The sequence below is a fragment of the Lepidochelys kempii genome, chromosome 1, assembly GCF_965140265.1.
Source record: "Lepidochelys kempii isolate rLepKem1 chromosome 1, rLepKem1.hap2, whole genome shotgun sequence".
Lineage (NCBI taxonomy): Eukaryota > Metazoa > Chordata > Testudines > Cheloniidae > Lepidochelys > Lepidochelys kempii.
In genome coordinates, this window is record NC_133256.1 from 206632747 (window position 1) to 206650417 (window position 17671).

General features: G+C 45.5%; 1 protein-coding gene across 8 annotated transcripts in view; it reads right to left on the bottom strand.

The window, feature by feature from the left end:
* Positions 1–17671, bottom strand: part of SPAG17 (sperm associated antigen 17) — a 307771-nt gene that overhangs the window by 176827 nt on the left and 113273 nt on the right. For all 8 annotated transcript variants that reach the window (XM_073310318.1, XM_073310310.1, XM_073310300.1 and 5 more), the window contains exon 9: positions 13446–13527. In XM_073310318.1, the coding sequence (XP_073166419.1) occupies positions 13446–13527 (82 nt within the window). The remainder of the gene's footprint in view (positions 1–13445; positions 13528–17671) is intronic.

Here is a 17671-nt window from a genome sequence, read left to right on the forward strand (position 1 = left end):
AGTTTATGGAGGGGATGGTATGATGAGGTTGCCAACAATGGCATATGGATCATCCACAGCTGCTATTAGTAAATATCTCCAACGGCTGGAGATGGGGCACTCAATGGGAAGGGCTCTGACCTACTACAGTGAATTCTTTCCCAAGTGTCTGGCTGGTGGATCTTGCCCACATACTCAGGATCTAATTGATCACCATATTTGGGATCAGGAAGAAATTTTTCCCCAGGTCAAATGGGCAGAGACTCTGGTGGCTTTTCACCTTTGTCTGCAGCATGGGACACAGGTCACTTTCTGGTTTGAACTAGAGTAAATGGTGGATTCTCTGTAACTTGAAGTCTTTAAATAAAGATTTGAGGACTTCAGTACTCAGAGAGAGTTTACGGGCCTATTACAGGAGTGGGTAAGTGGCCTGAGAAGTGCAGGAAGTCAGACTAGATGATGATGATGATGGCCCCCTCTGGACTTAAAGATCCTGAGTCTATGAGTAGTGTAAGCATTTATTATCTTCATGCACCCCAGGTACAGTGAGTGTGGCTGGTGTCAAGTGCAGCTGTACTGACTGGTGGAGGCGGTAGAGAGATGTTTGGGAGATCTGTGGATTATTTTGAGGTGTGTGACAGAGTTGTGACTATAATATGAGATCTATGTTTTGCACCCTCTCATGTATGAGAGGAAAGGGAAGAGGTGTAAGTGTACCTTCTGTTTGCAATATGTATAATTTCTATGCTGAACTATGTACATTATGTCTGTAGCAGGCCACGGAGCTTTTATTACAAAGGATATTGCTGGCAATGAGGTGGAATATTAGACGATTCTAATACTTTAATAATGGTTAGGTGAAAGTGTAGGTTGAGATGGCATTCTGTGAGTAATGGTACATCTACATTTGAGCTTGGAGATGTGATTCCCAGCTTCCGTTGATGTACCTGCAGTATCTCAGCTGGAGCTAACATGCTAAAAATAGCAGGGTAGCCAGAGCAGCAGGGGCGGTGGCTCAGGCTAGCTGCCTGAGTACAAATCCGCCTGGACCCTCTGGGTACATACTCGGACAGCTAGCCCAAGCCAACACAAGTGTTACTCCAGCTACACTGATATTTTTAGTGTGCTAGTTTGAGCAGACCTAGAGTGGATCCGTCTATGAGATCTGGAAATCACACCTCCCAGCTCAAATAAGGGTAAGGGTCTGTAAAAGGCTGTAAAGTGGTTCTAAAATTGTACACGTGGTATCCTTTCTTGGGAGTTGGCCAAGTGTGTGAGTGTATGGCAGGATATGGAACCTCCTGAATCTTTTAGTGCCAAGGTGCAGTGTGAGTATGTGCTATGTATATATTGAAGCATTGCTCAAAAAGAGAGAGGTGGTGTGGGCAATCTTTTTTTTTCTTCTCCTTTTTGTCCTTTAATAGTGCAAGATGGAATCCTGTGGGTAAGAGTGAATGGATTTTAAAAGGAGGTGAAGAGCTGGTACATTTAAGCAACTCTGGGGATGGCGGCATAATCATATGTGTGTTAACAGAGTGTATTGGGGCATTGCTAAAAGAACACAAAGTTAAGGTTGCCCAGGCAATCTTAACTCTGCATTTTACTCACCTTGTGCAATAACAAAAGTTCTTGGAGATGTGTGTCCCTAAGGGTGCTCTGCTTCAGGTGTATATATGTCCCATGTGCCTTTAATCAGAGATTTTTGGTAGCAATGCCTATTCAGCCCATGCATGAGCCCTACACTTTCTTGTGCCCCATACTGAGGATATATAGGGCTGTGCAAAGAGACCGCCCTCACCTTCCTCTCTACCACACAGCCTCTCAAAGGAAACTCTGAAGCACAGGGGAAGGAAGGCAGATAGTGGAGCACCTGTAGAGAGACACATCTTGAATAACTCTAATTACTAAACAAGATGAGTAATCTCTCCTTCTTCTTCGAGTAGTCTCCCGCTGGGTGCTTCACTTCAGGTGACTTCCAAGCAGTATCCTCACCAGAAGGAGGGAGCTTCAGAGCTGACTCTAATACTGAAGACAAAACTGGATTGTCCAGGGCAGCATCAGATCTAGAAGAATGAGCCACCATATAATGTTTGGAAAGGGTTTGCATCAAAGTCAACGTCACAGCATTGCAAATCTCAAGAATGGAAGCATGTTTAAGTAACACCACAGAGGTAGATAGAGACCTCACAGAATGAGATAGCACTCTAGGAGGAAGCTGAATATTGGCAGACTCATAACATGAGATAATACATCCTGAGATCCACCTCAAGAGACTCTGGATGGAGACTGTGGACCCCTTGGATCTGTCTGTGGTCAAAACAAATTGTCTGGGAGATTTTGTAAATGGTTTGGTCCAAAGGCTAATGCCTTCCTAATGTCCAAGTATGGAAGGCAGCATCTTCCTTGGACTGATGTGGCTCTGGGAAAAGAACAGGGAGATGGTTGATTTGGTTGATGTGAAATTCAGAAGTCACTTTAGATGGGAACTTAGGATGTGGCTGTAGTGAAACTTTGTCCTTGGAGAATATTGTGAAAGGAGGATCTGCCATTAAAACCCACAGTTCTCCAACTCTTCAAGCATAAGGTATGGCCACCACGAGGGCCATGTTCATGGACAGGTGAAGGGAACAAGTGGCCATTGGCTCAAAAGGGGGACATCATAAGAAAATTAAGTATCAAGTTTAGATCTTGTATTGGACCGGGCTGCCTAATCTGAGGAAAAAGGTGTTTTGGGCCCTTTAATTAATCTTGTTTAGGGATGAACAAACACTGTGAATCCTTCAACAAAAGAATGGAAACCCACAAGTCAGAAACATATGACAGAGAATCTGTGCGTCTAACTTCCATTCATAATCTTGGGAGAAGTGCCTGCTGAGATCATTGGCCATAGTGTGTCATATCCCTGGAAGATAGGTGGCTGAACTAAGGATATGATTTGCTGTATCCTTACAAAGTTATGTAGCTTTATTGCTTTGCCCAAAGAGAAGTGGATCCCACCCCCACTTAGCCCTGATGGTTGATGTAGAACATGCAGGACATGACCTTGACGGCTTTGCCCCTGATTAATGGGAGGAAGTGAATGCAGGCATTCCTTACTGCTCGCATTTAAGAAGACTGATGTGTAAAAGAACTTCTTGCATGGACCATTTGCCTCAAATGGTGTGCATTCTTTAGCGCTCCTCCAACTCAATGATATGGTGATGATCGGGCGAGGTAGAATGAACAGGACACCTGCAGAGATGTTCTGAGGGTCCTTCCACCAATTGAGTGAGTCGTGTACCTGGCAAGGGCTACATACCAGCTTGTTCAGACTGTGTTTGGGGTATAAACTGTCCTGAGCCATCCCTGGGAACAGTGAAGGCATAATCTGGTAGGTTTTGTCACAAAGGTACAAGCTACCATGTGACTCAGCAACTGAACGCAATTTCTTGTTCATGTCTGTGCACTCATTTGAATTCTTGAAATGAAGTTTGCTAGTATTGTGAACTTTTTGATATTGAGCTGAAGATGTAGCCTGTGGAACAGGCACATTGTTGTCTTTATATTGAATATCAACCCTTTGAGCAGCTAGTCATTGAGATATGGAAAAACTATCATTCCCCAGTCGATGAATACAGTGGGCAACTACTGCCATCATCTTTGAGAACATTTTTGAGGTTGAGGAAAGGCTGAAAGGAAGCACTCAATACTGGAAATGATCCTGACCAACTAAGAACTAAAAAACCTCTTGTGAGACGGGTAAATTGCAAGATGAAAGTATGTGTTCTGAAGCTCGAGGGCTGAGAACCAATCCCGCGAATTCAACAATGGAATTATAGCTGCGAGAATCACCATCCTGAATTTGAATTTTTATGATTATGTAGATTTAGAATTGGTTTCCACCCCTGGTTCTTTTTTGGAACAAGAAAATACTTGGAATACAATCCCTTCCCCCTGATCCGAGCTGGAACTGAGTCTATGGCATAGAAAGGAGATGATTTCCTGTCTCAGCAAGAGGGTCCTTGAACAGAATTGAGAAGGGAAGTGGGGTGGAGGGAAGGAGGAGAAATAGATGTAGTAACCCGATTTTATAAACCCCAAAACCCATTTGCCTAATATAATTTGTTCCCATGCAGATTGAAAATAGGAGAGAGAGTCTCCGAAGGGGAGGAGCTGGGTATATTGGTGTAGTCACAGATTCATGATGTGGTGTTGTTCCAGACCCACAACCAATATATCAAAATTGCCATTTTGATGATAAGCATAGTTGAATTGTAGATGTAGTTGAACTAGGTGGTCTCTTTCTTTGAAATATTTGCTTCTTTCTGGACAGCTCAGTAGATCTTTGAAATCCATAAAACTGAATGGGATCAGGGCCGGATTAATGCAGGGGCTTTAGGGGCTGTAGCCCAGGGCCCTGGGCTAAGGGGGGACCTGGTGCAGCAAGGCTCAGGCAGGCTGCCTGCATACTGAGGCCCTACGCCACTCCCGGAAGCGGCCGGCTGCTGGCACATCTCTGGGACCCCTTGCAGGGCAGGAGGCAGCTCCGCTTGCTGCCCCTGCCCCCAGCACCGTCCCTGCAGCTCCCATTGGTCAGGAAGCAGCCAAAGGGAGCTCCAGGGCGGGGGTGCTGGAGGCAGGGGCAGTGCGCGGAGCCTCCTCCTGCCCTGCAAGGGGTCCCAGAGACGTGCCAGCAGCCTCCCGCTTCCGGGAGTGGCATTGGGCCACGGCATGCAGGTATGGTAGGCCTATGGTAAGCGCCTCCCGGCCGGAGCCTACACCTCGCACCTCATCCTGCATCCCAACCCCCTGCCTCAGGACAGAATCCCCTCCTGCACCCAAACTCCCTCCCAAAAAGAAACTAATATAACAGCTGTTCTAAGATAAGACGTAGGCTATTTTGAATTAACTTAACTATATTCTACATGTTTTAAGACTGAAATGTAACCACAGAATGGCTTTATGTTAATTAAAGGGCAAGTTTAGTGTAGTGCTAATAGCCTCGATGCCATGATTGTGATAATTTTGTTTTAAATTAGGAAAAAGACTTTTATACAGGGGCCCCACAAAATCTAATAGCCCCGGGCTCACAGGAGAGTTAATCCAGCCCTACATGGGATGGGATCTCTGCACCACATGGAATCTACTAAACTTTTGTTACTTGCAGGTGTATATACCCCAAGGAATCTTAAGGTGGCCTTGGAATCCTGTAGGGTGTGCAGTGACTTATCAGTGGATTCAGCTAAGAGTTTTGATCCATCAAAAGGGAGGTACTTTGAAACTGTCTGGGGCACCTAGAAAGTTGAAGCCAAGATGCCCAATGGATGGTGATTGCTGTCGAAACAGAACAAGCCGCAATGTCAACTAGGTTTAAGGAGGCCTGAGATGAGGTTCTAGCCAGTAGCTCATCTTCAGTAATAATAGCCTGGAATTGCTTGTAATGTTCTGCTGGAAGGTGCTCAATAAAGGTGGTGAACTTAGAATAATTGGTGTGGTTATATTTAGTCATAAGAGCTTTGTAATTTACAATCATAAACTGAAGGGTTGCAGATGAGTAGCTCTTACAACCAAAAAGGTCAAAGTATTTGTGGTCCTTATTGTAAGATGCTGATTTAGTGTGGTGCTGTCAACCACATTCATTTACAGCTTCCACAGCTAGAAATGTAGGTGAAGGATGTGAAAATAAAAATTCAGAATTTGTGACTGGGACATAATACTTTTTATCAGCACATTTGTATGTTGGTGGAATCATTGCCTGGGTCTGCCAGATGGTCTTGGAGGGATCTGAGAAGGCCTCATTTATTGATAAGGCCACTTGAGCAGAGGGTGTCCATTGCAAGATATCTAGAAGATTATGCTGTGACTCTGGGGCCTCTTCTAGGGGGATCTGTAAGGAATCTGTAATATGTTTAATTACTTCTTGAAATGGTTCAAAATAATCTGCTAGACAAGGTGGAGGTGACATAACCTCCTCATCTGAAGAAGATGAGGAGATATTAGTTCATGGAGTAGCCTCCTTATCTGTTTTAGTCTCTTTGTTCTTCAAAAGATTCCTGTGATTGAAGGGTTGGAGGATGAGTAGATGAACGAGTAGAACAGAACTATCTCCCTAGGTGGTTCCCCTGAGAAAGACTATGGGTTTGAGAAAACTGCTGTCAATAGGCAGCCCACGGACCCCAATATGGCCATTGAGAAGGTCTATAGGGCATAGGAGGTGACATCCAGTGTGGCTCAAACCAATGAGAAGGGGCACAAGATTGCCTCACTTACAGCTCCTCTCTTTCCATGAAGGTGCCAGTGAGGGTGCCTTCTGTTGGCAAGTAGGGGAACCCTGTGCAGAGATTTGGGCATCTGAAGAGAACAGCTCATCATCTAAAGAAGGGGCCCTGCCAAACACAGAGTTTTCTAAAAAATCAAGTGGTACTGGGGAAAGGTCCAATCTCAGTCACTGTGCCAATCTCAGTACCCATTAAAAGAGGAGACTCCAATTTGTCTGAGACAAATAAGTTTCTTGAGTATCTAAATTCTTGTGGTACTAGATGGATTTGAGCTGAAACAGAGCAAGGTTCCACAGTCGGTACTGAGGGCAGTCTGTTTGGGTGGGTCCTGTCTGATGCAGGTCACCAGTACCAAAGAAGATAACTGTTTGATGCCAGTTTCCTTGCCAGTATTGAGAGAATCTGAGTGATTTGTTTAATTACCAGACATTGCAAAAGGGCTGTAGGTAATACCGCCTTAGAGGTAGAGCATTTAGACTCTTTCACAGCATGATCATGCTTTTGCAGTACCAAGGATGTTTTCAGTACCGAGGCATGTTTGGGACCACGACCCTTAGAAGAGCTTAGAGCCCTAATGCAGAAACGATACCAGCAAAGCCTGGAGCCTTCGCAGTACCTAGACCAGGATCTGAGGTCTCCAACTCCATCTTCTCTTGAGAAGGAGGCTTTTTTGAAATAGGCTTTTTGTGAGGAGAATTCTTCTTCTTCTTATGAGTCTTTCCTGTATCCTCTGATTATCTCTCCCATGAATCATAGAATCATAGAAGATTAGGGTTGGAAGAGACCTCAGGAGGTCATCTAGTCCAACCCCCTGCTCAAAGTAGGACCAACACCAACTAAATCATCCCAGCTAGGGTTTTGTCAAGCTGGGCCTTAAAAACCCTAAGGATGGAGATTCCACCACCTCCCGAGGTAACCCATTCCAGTGCTTCACCACTCTCCTAGTGAAATAGTTTTTCCTAATATCCAACCTAGACTACCCCCACTGCAACTTGAGACCATTGCTCCTTGTTCTGTCACCTGCCACCATTGAGAACGGCTGAGCTCCATCCTCTTTGGAACCCCCCTTCAGGTAGTTGAAGGTTGCTATCAAATCCCCCCTTACTCTTCTCTTCTGCAGACTAAACAAGCCCAGTTCCCTCTGCCTCTCCTCGTAAGTCATGTGCCCCAGCCCCCTGATCATTTTCATTGCCTTCTGCTGGACATTGTCCACATCCTTTCTGTCGTGGAAGGCCCAAAATTGGACGCAATACTCCAGATGTAGCCTCACCAGTGCCGAATAGAGGGAAATAATCACTTCCCTCGATCTGCTGGCAATGCTCCTACTAATGCAGCCCAATATGCCGTTAGTCTTCTTGGCAACAAGGGCACACTGCTGACTCATATCCAGCTTCTCATCCACTGTAATCCCCAGGTCCTTTTCTGAAGAACTACTGCTTAGCCAGTCGGTCCCCAGCCTGTAGCGGTGCATGGGATTCTATGAAGGTCTAGATGAATGCGATGCAGATGTTGATGAGGCACTATGCTCACTCAGAGGCTGATATACAAGGGGGGGGTCTCCTGGCCTGGATCCAAGGCCAGATGAAGGAAATGTTCCATCATCAGGACCTTGAGTCTTATCTCCCGGTTCTTCCTAGCTCTACTTTTAAATGCTGAACAGATGTACACTTTTTAGGAATATGCGTATCCTTCAAACAGTGAATACACCAGGAAACCAGGAATGCCCGCCACTGAGCAGGCTAGAGTGCAGGCAGGTGAGGCAATGCTTGAATCCTGCAGATCCTTGCATACCCCAGCTTAGGGGGGATCTCGAGAGTGGGCCACTCTTGAGGGGAAAGAAGTATAAAACAAGCCTATCACACAAAATAAAACATATAAAATAAAGATGTAAATAACTGCACTAACTAAATTTAGAAGTAGAAGCTAAACTTGAATGACAGAAGCAGGCAGGCAACACACTCTGTCTCAGGCCGAGGCGGCTGAGAAGAAACGGAGGGTGGTTCGCTCATACAGCCCTACATATTCTTGGTATGGGGCATGAGGATGTGTAGGACGCATGTAGGGGCTGAACTGGCACTGCTACCAAAAATCTCCAAGCAAAGGCACATGGGGCACATAGGTACCTGAAGTGAAACACCCACAGGGGCACTACCAAGGAAGTAGTTTGAGTTTTGCTCAACTCAGTGTTCTGCAAGGGGGTGATATACCAACAAGCAATCTTAATTCTGCATCAATATAGTTTTTTGCCATTAAACTTCCTAGTTTTTTGAACAGGAAAAGATATACTGTGATAGGGGTTAGTAATCGTTTAGACAGTTATATATATATCATGCCCATCATTTAGCATACTGAGCCAGCCTGCCCCCTCCCATCAGTTGCGCTTCACCAGCACTGCATTGGCACACTTCTCCAGCCATGCCACTGACTCATTCCCCTTTCCAGTGTGGACACTCCCCACTAATGTACCTAAGACTCCCCATTGCATCGCCCTGAAGTCTTCACTCCCTGATATTTAAACATGTCTATAGCCATTACTTCCCATTCCTATAATCCAACTCACATGAAGTGCCTGGAGCAAAGGACAATTACATTACAATGGAACAGTGTTCCTGGTTGTGTTGCACAGTGGTTGGAGAGTGGAGTTTGTGGTAGGCCAGCAAGAGAAATTACAGATAGGATTTCTGTTCCAAGATCCTGACAGTTTTATCTTTGAGGGAAAGATCCTCTGAACCTGTCCAATACATGTACCCCATCTTCAAGAAACACTGAAATGACAGAGGTTGTAATGTTTCTATGCCATACAGTGCACATTTTCCAGTGAGCTATGAACCCTCCAATGTCCCAATTAATGTTCTTCCAACACTTATTAACAGCTTTCATGCAGTGTTAGGGTGCATTGGCAGAGCTGTGTGGTGCAAGCAGGCAAGGGTGCAAGGTATCTGGGGTGCACAGGCAGAGCTGGGGATGAAGGGGATTGGGGTGCACTGGAAGAACAGTGAGGTGCAGGTAATTTGGGGTGCAGGGTGGCTGGGATGCACTGGCAGAGTTGGGGCTGCAGAATGGTTGAGTGCAGGAAAGTTGGGGTGCCTGGCAGAATGGTGGAGTGTATGAGAGTTGGAATGGGCTGGCAGAGCTGGGGGAGCCATACCTCCCTCACATGAACTCCCAGTCTCTCTCCCCTCCCCTACCATCCATCCCCATTTTTACCTCTCCCAATAACCCCTCGCTGAAGTCCTAAATGCCTCCCTCCCTATTCCCCCACTTCTGTGCTATCTAATGCACCTTCCCTACCAGGAAGCAGTCACAGGTTTAATTTCCCCCCAAAAGACTTTGACTACATTTCCCTCAAAGTGAAATTGCCTCCCATGACTCACAAATTGTAGCAACCTGCAGCCATGGAATTCAAGACTCCTTCGGCCTGAACTGGGGGCTCGTCATTAGTTTATCCTTAGTTATGTTAATCAAAGGGTAAGTTCACAGCCATAAAGAGGTCTGTGATTCATCCCGTCATTAGTACCTTTCAATTTAACAGCACAAGGCAGCCAAAAGAAAACATCATTTTGTGAGGGAGGGGGCCATGTAACTCGGGAATTCCTTGGTCAAATTCCCCTAAATTTGGATCATCAGTCCAACCCCCAACCTCCATGAGGTTTGCCTAATTTCAAAGCAATACAAGTAACCATTCAGATTTTAGAGCACTTATAAGAGTCAAGTTTGTAGCATATAAAATGGCAGGAGTGGAAACCCTCTAGACATTTTTTTATTGGCACATGCCAATAAAAGAATATGTAAAACTGTACATATTCTAAAATACTGTTGTCAATTTAGGTCCCCCAAAGATTTACTGGATGCCATGCACTACCTGGGGTAAAACTTGACAGGTTAAGACCATTTTGGCCTGCAGCTCATCAGTGGTTTGATCTCTAGCTTTCTGCAAAAACAAACAAACACACACACACACAAACCCACCTACAAAACCTTTTTTTTAAATGGCTATTTTGAGGGTGATTTATCTCTCCAGAACACCAAGCTCAAATCACTCCAAATTTGATCACTAACCCTACTCCAGCCTCTCGTGAGGCACACCATATTTCAAAGAAAACTAAATAAACTTGTCCATTTTAGAGGTCTTAGAAAGGTCAGCCTTTAAACAGATGCGATGCTGTGTCATTATAATGCACAAGGGGACCAAATTAAGGTTGCACAGACATCCTTAATTCTGACATTTCCCAACTTCTGAGTGCCTGACTTTGCAACCTTAATAATGTATTTTAACATAGTTTTTTTGTGTGTAATATGTATCTATGGTTAAAAAGGGCAGTTTCCCCCCATTATATCCAGAAGATAATTTAAAGGTATTTTTTTATTTTAATACAACAATAATGATTATACCTAACTCTTATATAGTGTTTTTCATCAGTAGATCTCAAAGTTCTTAATGAGGTAACAACCATATGCTGGACTAGATCAATTCCAAGACCAGTTCTGAGGTATTTAAAACAAATAAACAAACATCAAGGCCAAAAGATTGGTAATGTATTAAATTCAATTAAGGCACTTAACCATCCCTACCAGTCTTTAATGGACTGACAGAGAATATTAAATCACATTTTATAGCTGAATTGGATTAGATACCAAAGTGTCATGTTATTCAAGACTGCATGATCATGTCATGAAAAATTCTATCGTTAGTATAACAGAAGAACAGTGTGGATGTGAGAATGTTAACTTTTAATTTCCTTATCAATTTCTGACAGTGAAACAATGAAAACTGCAATGGTCCACAACGACTTTTTCATCTTTATTGGAAACTTTCCTCTCTGAAGGAATCTGGTCACAGTTATCATGACTTTGTTACTTCCAAACTGGATTGTAATGTGCCCTACATAAGACTACTTTTTAAGACCATTCAGAAGTTGCCACTAGTGCAGATTAGCCTGTTCCTAACTCCTAACTGTGACCGGTGGACAGTAATTCCTAAACTCCATACTTTGCACTGGCTTCCTATACATTTCCAGGTATGATTCAAGGTGCCTGTTACTCTCTCAAAGGCCTTGAAAGGTCTAAGAATTGACTATCTCTGACTGTGTCCACATTTAAATTGTTCTTTAAGGGTGATATTTTCCAGAGAGGTGAGTATTGGCCTAGCTCTGTTCTCACTGAAATCAATGGAAGTTTTACCATTAACTTCAATGGGAATAGAGTTAGGAAAACACTGATTGCTTTTGAAAATCTTACCCTAATCTCCCAGTATTGCTGCACTGCTGGTGTAGCTCCACTATATTTTTCCTATGCACCAGTGTATCATTTGTATTCAACCAGAATCTCTTGCTGATATCCCCAGGACTGAACTCCACAGGTAGCAGAACATTGTCAGTGAAACATACAGGCTCTGAAATTTGCTACCCATTGTGTTCTGGAGCATAAACTAGTGATTTTTAGGAAGTAGTGCAATACATATTTATCAGCACTGGCTTAGTTAAAGGACATTTATCCCCTCAATGGTGGTATATATATCAGTTTACATCAGCTGAGGGCCTGGTCCAAGGACTGTGTCAATAGTGTGATTTGTGCAGATTGTTGGCAATGGTTGTTCTTTGTAATGTTTATAATGTATTTAGACAACACAATGATATAAATAAATAAAATAAATTAAAACTACCAAGTATAACCACTGTGCAGCCAACCAATACACCAGTCATATAAATTTATTCACAGCAGCCATGGTTGTTACACCGAAGCATCAAATCTAAGCTAATAAATAATTACACAGAAAAAGGTATATTGAAAGAAAATAAAGTTTGCAAAATCAAGCACTCAAAAATAGGAAATGATAGAATTAAGGCTGCCCATACAACCTTAATTGAGCCTCCTTGTGCATATGCACTATAATACCATCTTTAATTATGTGATCTCATACTATTTTTTCCACGAGGAGCTGTAATTGCAGGGAAAATCCTGCTGAAAGGCGCTGGGCTACAGCATTCTACAGATGCTTAGGGTTTGTGTTCACTGCAACAATTAACTAGAACTTGGGGTTCTCACAACAAATTTCTGGTAGCCTCAAGAGTGTGGCCACCAACTCTTGCTGGTGGCCACGTTGTCAAACCAGTCTCTCTCCATGCCTCCCCTAGCCCTTTAGTGAGAGGTTGCTCCAGGGAAGGTGGGTCAGGAACTCACCAGCTGCCTGCAGAGTCCCAGGCTCCCCGTGCCTTGACCAGGCAGGAATAGGGGAGCTGCCCAAGGAGCTCTGAGTGGCTGAACATTGCACCTACCTCCACTGACAAGAGCTGCCTTCAGCTCTGAGCACATCGGTGCCACGTGTCTTCAGAGGCACTGCCCGGAGCCCCTCAGGAGGCTGTGTGGTGCAAGGCACTGATTCCTGCTGGCAGTGCCAGCACAGACACGAACACGGCACATCTTGCTGCCTTGGGTAACAGCTATTCAGGAGCAACAGCTGGGCACTGCAGGGAGGAGCCACTGCTTCCCCCACCCCGAATCTCTGCCCATGCTTTGGAGGATGTCGTGGCCAGAAAAAAATCCACTGGTGGCCTCATGCAGCCACGGTGCGGCATTTGAGAAACGCTGCATCTGCACTTGAGCTAGCCTAGCTTGATGGAGAGTGACCACACTTCAGAGCAACACTGGAGTTACACAGAGTGATTTGAATGGTAACACAGAGTTGGATTAGCAGCACAGAGTGATTAGACTAGCTGTTGTAACTCAAGCTGTTGTACCCTCACTGCATTATTACATCAAACATCAGCATCACTCCAGCTTAGTTCAAACCATTCCCTTGAGCATGTCTACACTGCACAGTAAACCCCCCTCTGTGGGTCCAATGCCTGCAGACCCATTCTTTCTTAGGTCATGCTCGTGTGTCCACACTATACCGCTACATGAGTCAGACATGGTTGGTTCTGGGGGTATATCCCAGGGTTCTTAGTGCCCTTGCTAGGTAGCATGGTATGGATATTCAAACCAATAAAGCCATTCTCTGAAGAAAAAATCGCTACCACTGCAATTGCAGTGTATTGCAACTTAGCTAATTTATTTGCCCCAGGAAGTACTTGTATAACATCAATTTCAATCTTTTAGTTTGTTGCACAATTAACTTCAAGACTGTGTAAACAGGAGCATGGATTACAAGAGAGAAAATTGCTCATGGAATTAGATATTCATTCTAGCATTTTAATCCTTCACACATACCCTGTGGTAGAATTGCTGGTACTAGAATTTCTTCTGTTTGTACTTTCTTCTTTGAAGGGATAGTGGGAGAAGCTGGATGTGCCTAAAGGAACAAAAACATGGATCAAACAAACACAGAAAGATGTAGACAGGTTAGGTTTTCTACTTCTGAACACTGAGGCCCAGATCCATAAAGGGATCAATTCTTGGAGTTGCAACACTTAACTTTTAGGCAGCTAGAGAATCAGTGGAAGAACACTGGGATCCACAAAGCCTAAATCAGTTGCCTGGGCTCCCTACACACTGAATTGGGAGAGACAGGCACCTTAGAATGAGATCCACAAAAGCCAGCACACTAGGCAGGGAGCTGCCTCAGCTAGCAAGTGAGAAATGATGATGACACAGGTGTCCTGAACTGTGTCCCTCTCATGAAAGTAGGTGCCTAAATCCAAGCCAGAGAGAGAAAGTGAGAAGGACTCTATTGCTCAGTGGTTAGGACACCCACCTGGGAAATGAGAGACCCAGCATCCAGTCCCCGAGCTCCAGTGATTTTTTAATTACTTACCTAAGGTGGAACAACTTTAACAGAAAAGATTGAGGGAACCACCCCAACAAGTCCACCCTCACGGGTGTTTGGCCATTTTCCTCTCCTAAGATAGAATTCTACAATTCTCCCACTCAGACCAGGCTCTGGGCTAATACCCTGTGTGCCAACGGTTCTTACCCAGGAAGTGTGACTGAGTTTGGACACCTGCAGTTCTTCCCTTTGGGAGTCTGTGATTAGTGATTAACACAGTAGCAAAACAGCCTTTAAAAACCAAAGTATTGCTTACTTTACCAGTAGGAATAAAGCATTTAGAGAAAAAGGATTTTAAAACAATGAGTCTAGATGTATGATCTTTCTAAAAGCTTACCATCCTTTGATGATAACCAGGCATGTCTAACTTCTTCAGACACTCCAACAGATGGCTGGTCCCTCTGAACAACATCTCTCTCGCATAAGAGAAAAACCCTTTTTAAATTGCCAGAGTTCATGTTTTGTTGTCCTGGGCTTTGGCCTGCTGGACAGAACTAGTTTGTAGGCTCGTTTGTCCTACTGCAAATATCCCCTCCTGCTGCTCCCCCACACACTCCACACAGAGAGCCTGACCCCTTCTGCCTTTGGCTCTCCATCTGGTGCTTTTCCCAAACCCAGTTCCTCCCACCATATACATACTTGACTCCCCTCTCTGCTCCATGTCCCAGTCCCAGTTCCAGTTTCCTCTCCACCATCTACGTGGCCCAGTTCTCCACCCCAACCCTTGGTTCCTCATCAAGTCCTGCACAATCCCTTTGGGCTTGTTGTCCCTGCCCTACCACCACAGGCACTGACTTCCTCCAGGCCTGGGGGTGCTCAATCCCCCGCTCTGCCCCAGGCCCTGCCCTAACCCAACCCCGTCCCTCAAGTCCCCACCTGCCTCTTTCCGCCCCCGCTCTGCCCCTGCCCCTTCTCTTCCTGCCCAGTTCTGCCCCCACATCCGAGAGTGCCCTGTCTCAGCTCCTCTCCCTCCCTCCCTCCCAGCACCTCCTGCATGCTGTGGAACAGCTGATCATGGCATGCAGGAGGCACTTGAGGGGGAAGGGAGAAGCTGGCTGCCGGTGGGTGTTAAGCATCCAGTAGTTTTTTTCCATGGGTGCTCTGGCCCTGGAGCACCCACGGAGTTGGCACCTATGCCTACCACCCTCCACCCTATCCCCAAAGCTCAGCACTCCCCTACATTCCAATCAGCTCACTTCTTCTGCCTTGTTTCCTGGGTGCCAGCAGGGGGAGCATTGAGAGCACAGGAGAGACATTCTCTCAGATCTCAGGTTACAGAGTAGCAGATGTGTTAGTCTGTATCGGTAAAAAGAAAAGGAGTACTTGTGGCACCTTAGAGACTAACAAATTTATTAGAGCATCAGCTTTTGTGAGCTACAGCTCACTTCATCGGATGCATCACGAAAGTTTATGCTCTAATAAATTTGTTAGTCTCTAAGGTGCCACAAGTCCTCCTTTTCTCAGATCTCAGTTCCTGGGCTGGTACCACAGCAGTTCCTGGCTACAAGGAGGAGCAACTCCAGGCTGAAGCATGCATAGTGTAGATGGAATCCTTGAAGAATTAGCTGTCTAACTCTAACAAGTCACGTACAAACTACAATCTTCAGAGGGTCATAAGTTAGCCAAATTTGAGCTAATTTTCACAAGGATGGCAAAAAGCACATCCCTGACACTGGCACAACACCCTGCCAATTATGAGTCCCTCTCCAAAGCATGAAGGTTCTAGAGCTTCCCAACGAAATGACTGTAATTAAATAAAAATTGTAACATGGGCAAAAATCAATGCACAGAATAGAACAATAGTTTTCTGACATCTCTGACCTAGCAGCCAAAGAAACAGTCACCTGCTGCTGCAGAGATCAACTACCTGAGTTTGAAGAAATCTGGGCTCCACTTTTAGAAACATGACTAAGGGACACCTAAGTGCCCCATGGCTTGTCTATACCTCTTTCCCCTTCTTCCTCCCCACTGGCTCTTTCCCCTCCCCTTTCTTTTCCCCCCTGCTTTCACACTGCCTCTCTCTGCCTTGACAGTGTTGTTTCCCTGTTAGTTGTAAAGTATTGATTTGTTTTTATGGTTTAATATTAAGGCTGTTAAAATGTTTATTGTGTTTCTATGTTAAAACTATGCTGTATGTTACAGATGACAATTGACTTTACAGTAGAACCTCAGAGTTATGGACACCGCAGGAATGTAAGTCTGAAATGTTCCATAACTCTGAACAAGACATTATGGACTTCAGCCATCAGGGTCTGGGGCTGCAGCCGCAGGGTGGGGGAGGTCAGGGCTCTGGGTGGGGGTTGGGGTTTCTGACCTTCAGGGCGCTAGGGCTCCAGGTGGGGGGCTCAGGGCTTCTGTTCTGTGGGAGCACCAGGGCTCAGGGCTTTAGACCTAGGGGGAGCGCTGGGGCTTGGAGCTTCAGCCCCGCAGCTCCGCTCCTGGTTTCAGCCTTGCTGGGAGTTCCAGGGCTCCCCATGGCTCCGCTCCCGGTTTCACACCACCCTTTTCCCCAAGCTCCCACCCCTGCCCTGCCTCCCTCTCTACTCCTTCCCCCAAGCTCCCACCCCATCTCTTCCCACCCCCGCTCCTCCCCCACCTTGCCTCTTCTCACTCAGTTCTGCCCCCTCCCCAGAGTGCGCCCCATCCCCGCTCCTCCCACTCCTTCCCAGCACCTCCTGCACGGTGCGGAACAGCTGATCATGGCAGGCAGGAGGCGCTGGGAGGGACAGAGAGGAGTAGATCGGCAGGGAGGAGGCACTGGGTGGGAGGAGGGAGGAGCTGGCTGCCGGTGGGTGCTAAGCACCCACTAATTTTTTTCTGTGGGTGCTCCAGCCCTGGAGCACCCACGGAGTTGGCACCTATGCCAGAGGCAGTACAGTATTTGCTGTTTTTTTCCTCCGCTGCTTCCTGATTGATTACTGGTTCCACATGGTGTCCAGTTGACTGGTAAATCTGTAACTCTGGTGTCTGTATCTTTGAGGTTCCTACCGTATAATTTTCTTATTTTTCATATTGTAATGTTTGTAAAGTAAAAAATAATAAAAATCTTAATGAAAAAAGAAAGACCCCAGCCTCATTCTGAGAAATGGCTGAACCATCTTTGCTGACATTTTCCAAAAAATTCAGTCTGAGGCAGACCCCCTAAGCATGGGAAATTTCAACCCAATGGTAGTTTGGCAAAGTCAAAAGAAACTGAAAAACAGGATCTTATAAAGGAGTGTTGGGCAACATTAAATAAAGACATTGCTATGTGACCAACCTATAATTAGCAGACAGTTTCTAAATTCATTTTCAGGTGCATATTGCTTTCTAGGTAAAAACATCGAAAAGTAGTGGACATTTTTGAATATTTAGATATTATTTTGTAAATGAACTGATCTGGCAAGTTACTCTGTGCAAGTTGACCCCTGGGCATGCAGAATCCCCCACACTGGACGGGGACGGTTAACTCCTCGCTGTGGGCTGAGCAAACCACATCCCCATGGGGCATGCTCTAGGTGCAGCACTCATATAAAAGGGAGCAGCCCAGCTCAGCCTGGGCTGACAGCTGAAGAGGAAGAACACTCCTTGCTGGCGTCAGCCCGGGAGCAGCTGGACCCTCTGACTGCGAAAGCTGGAGGTGCTGAGACCAGGCAGATGCCCAAGTACATGCGGACGCCCGAGGGGGATC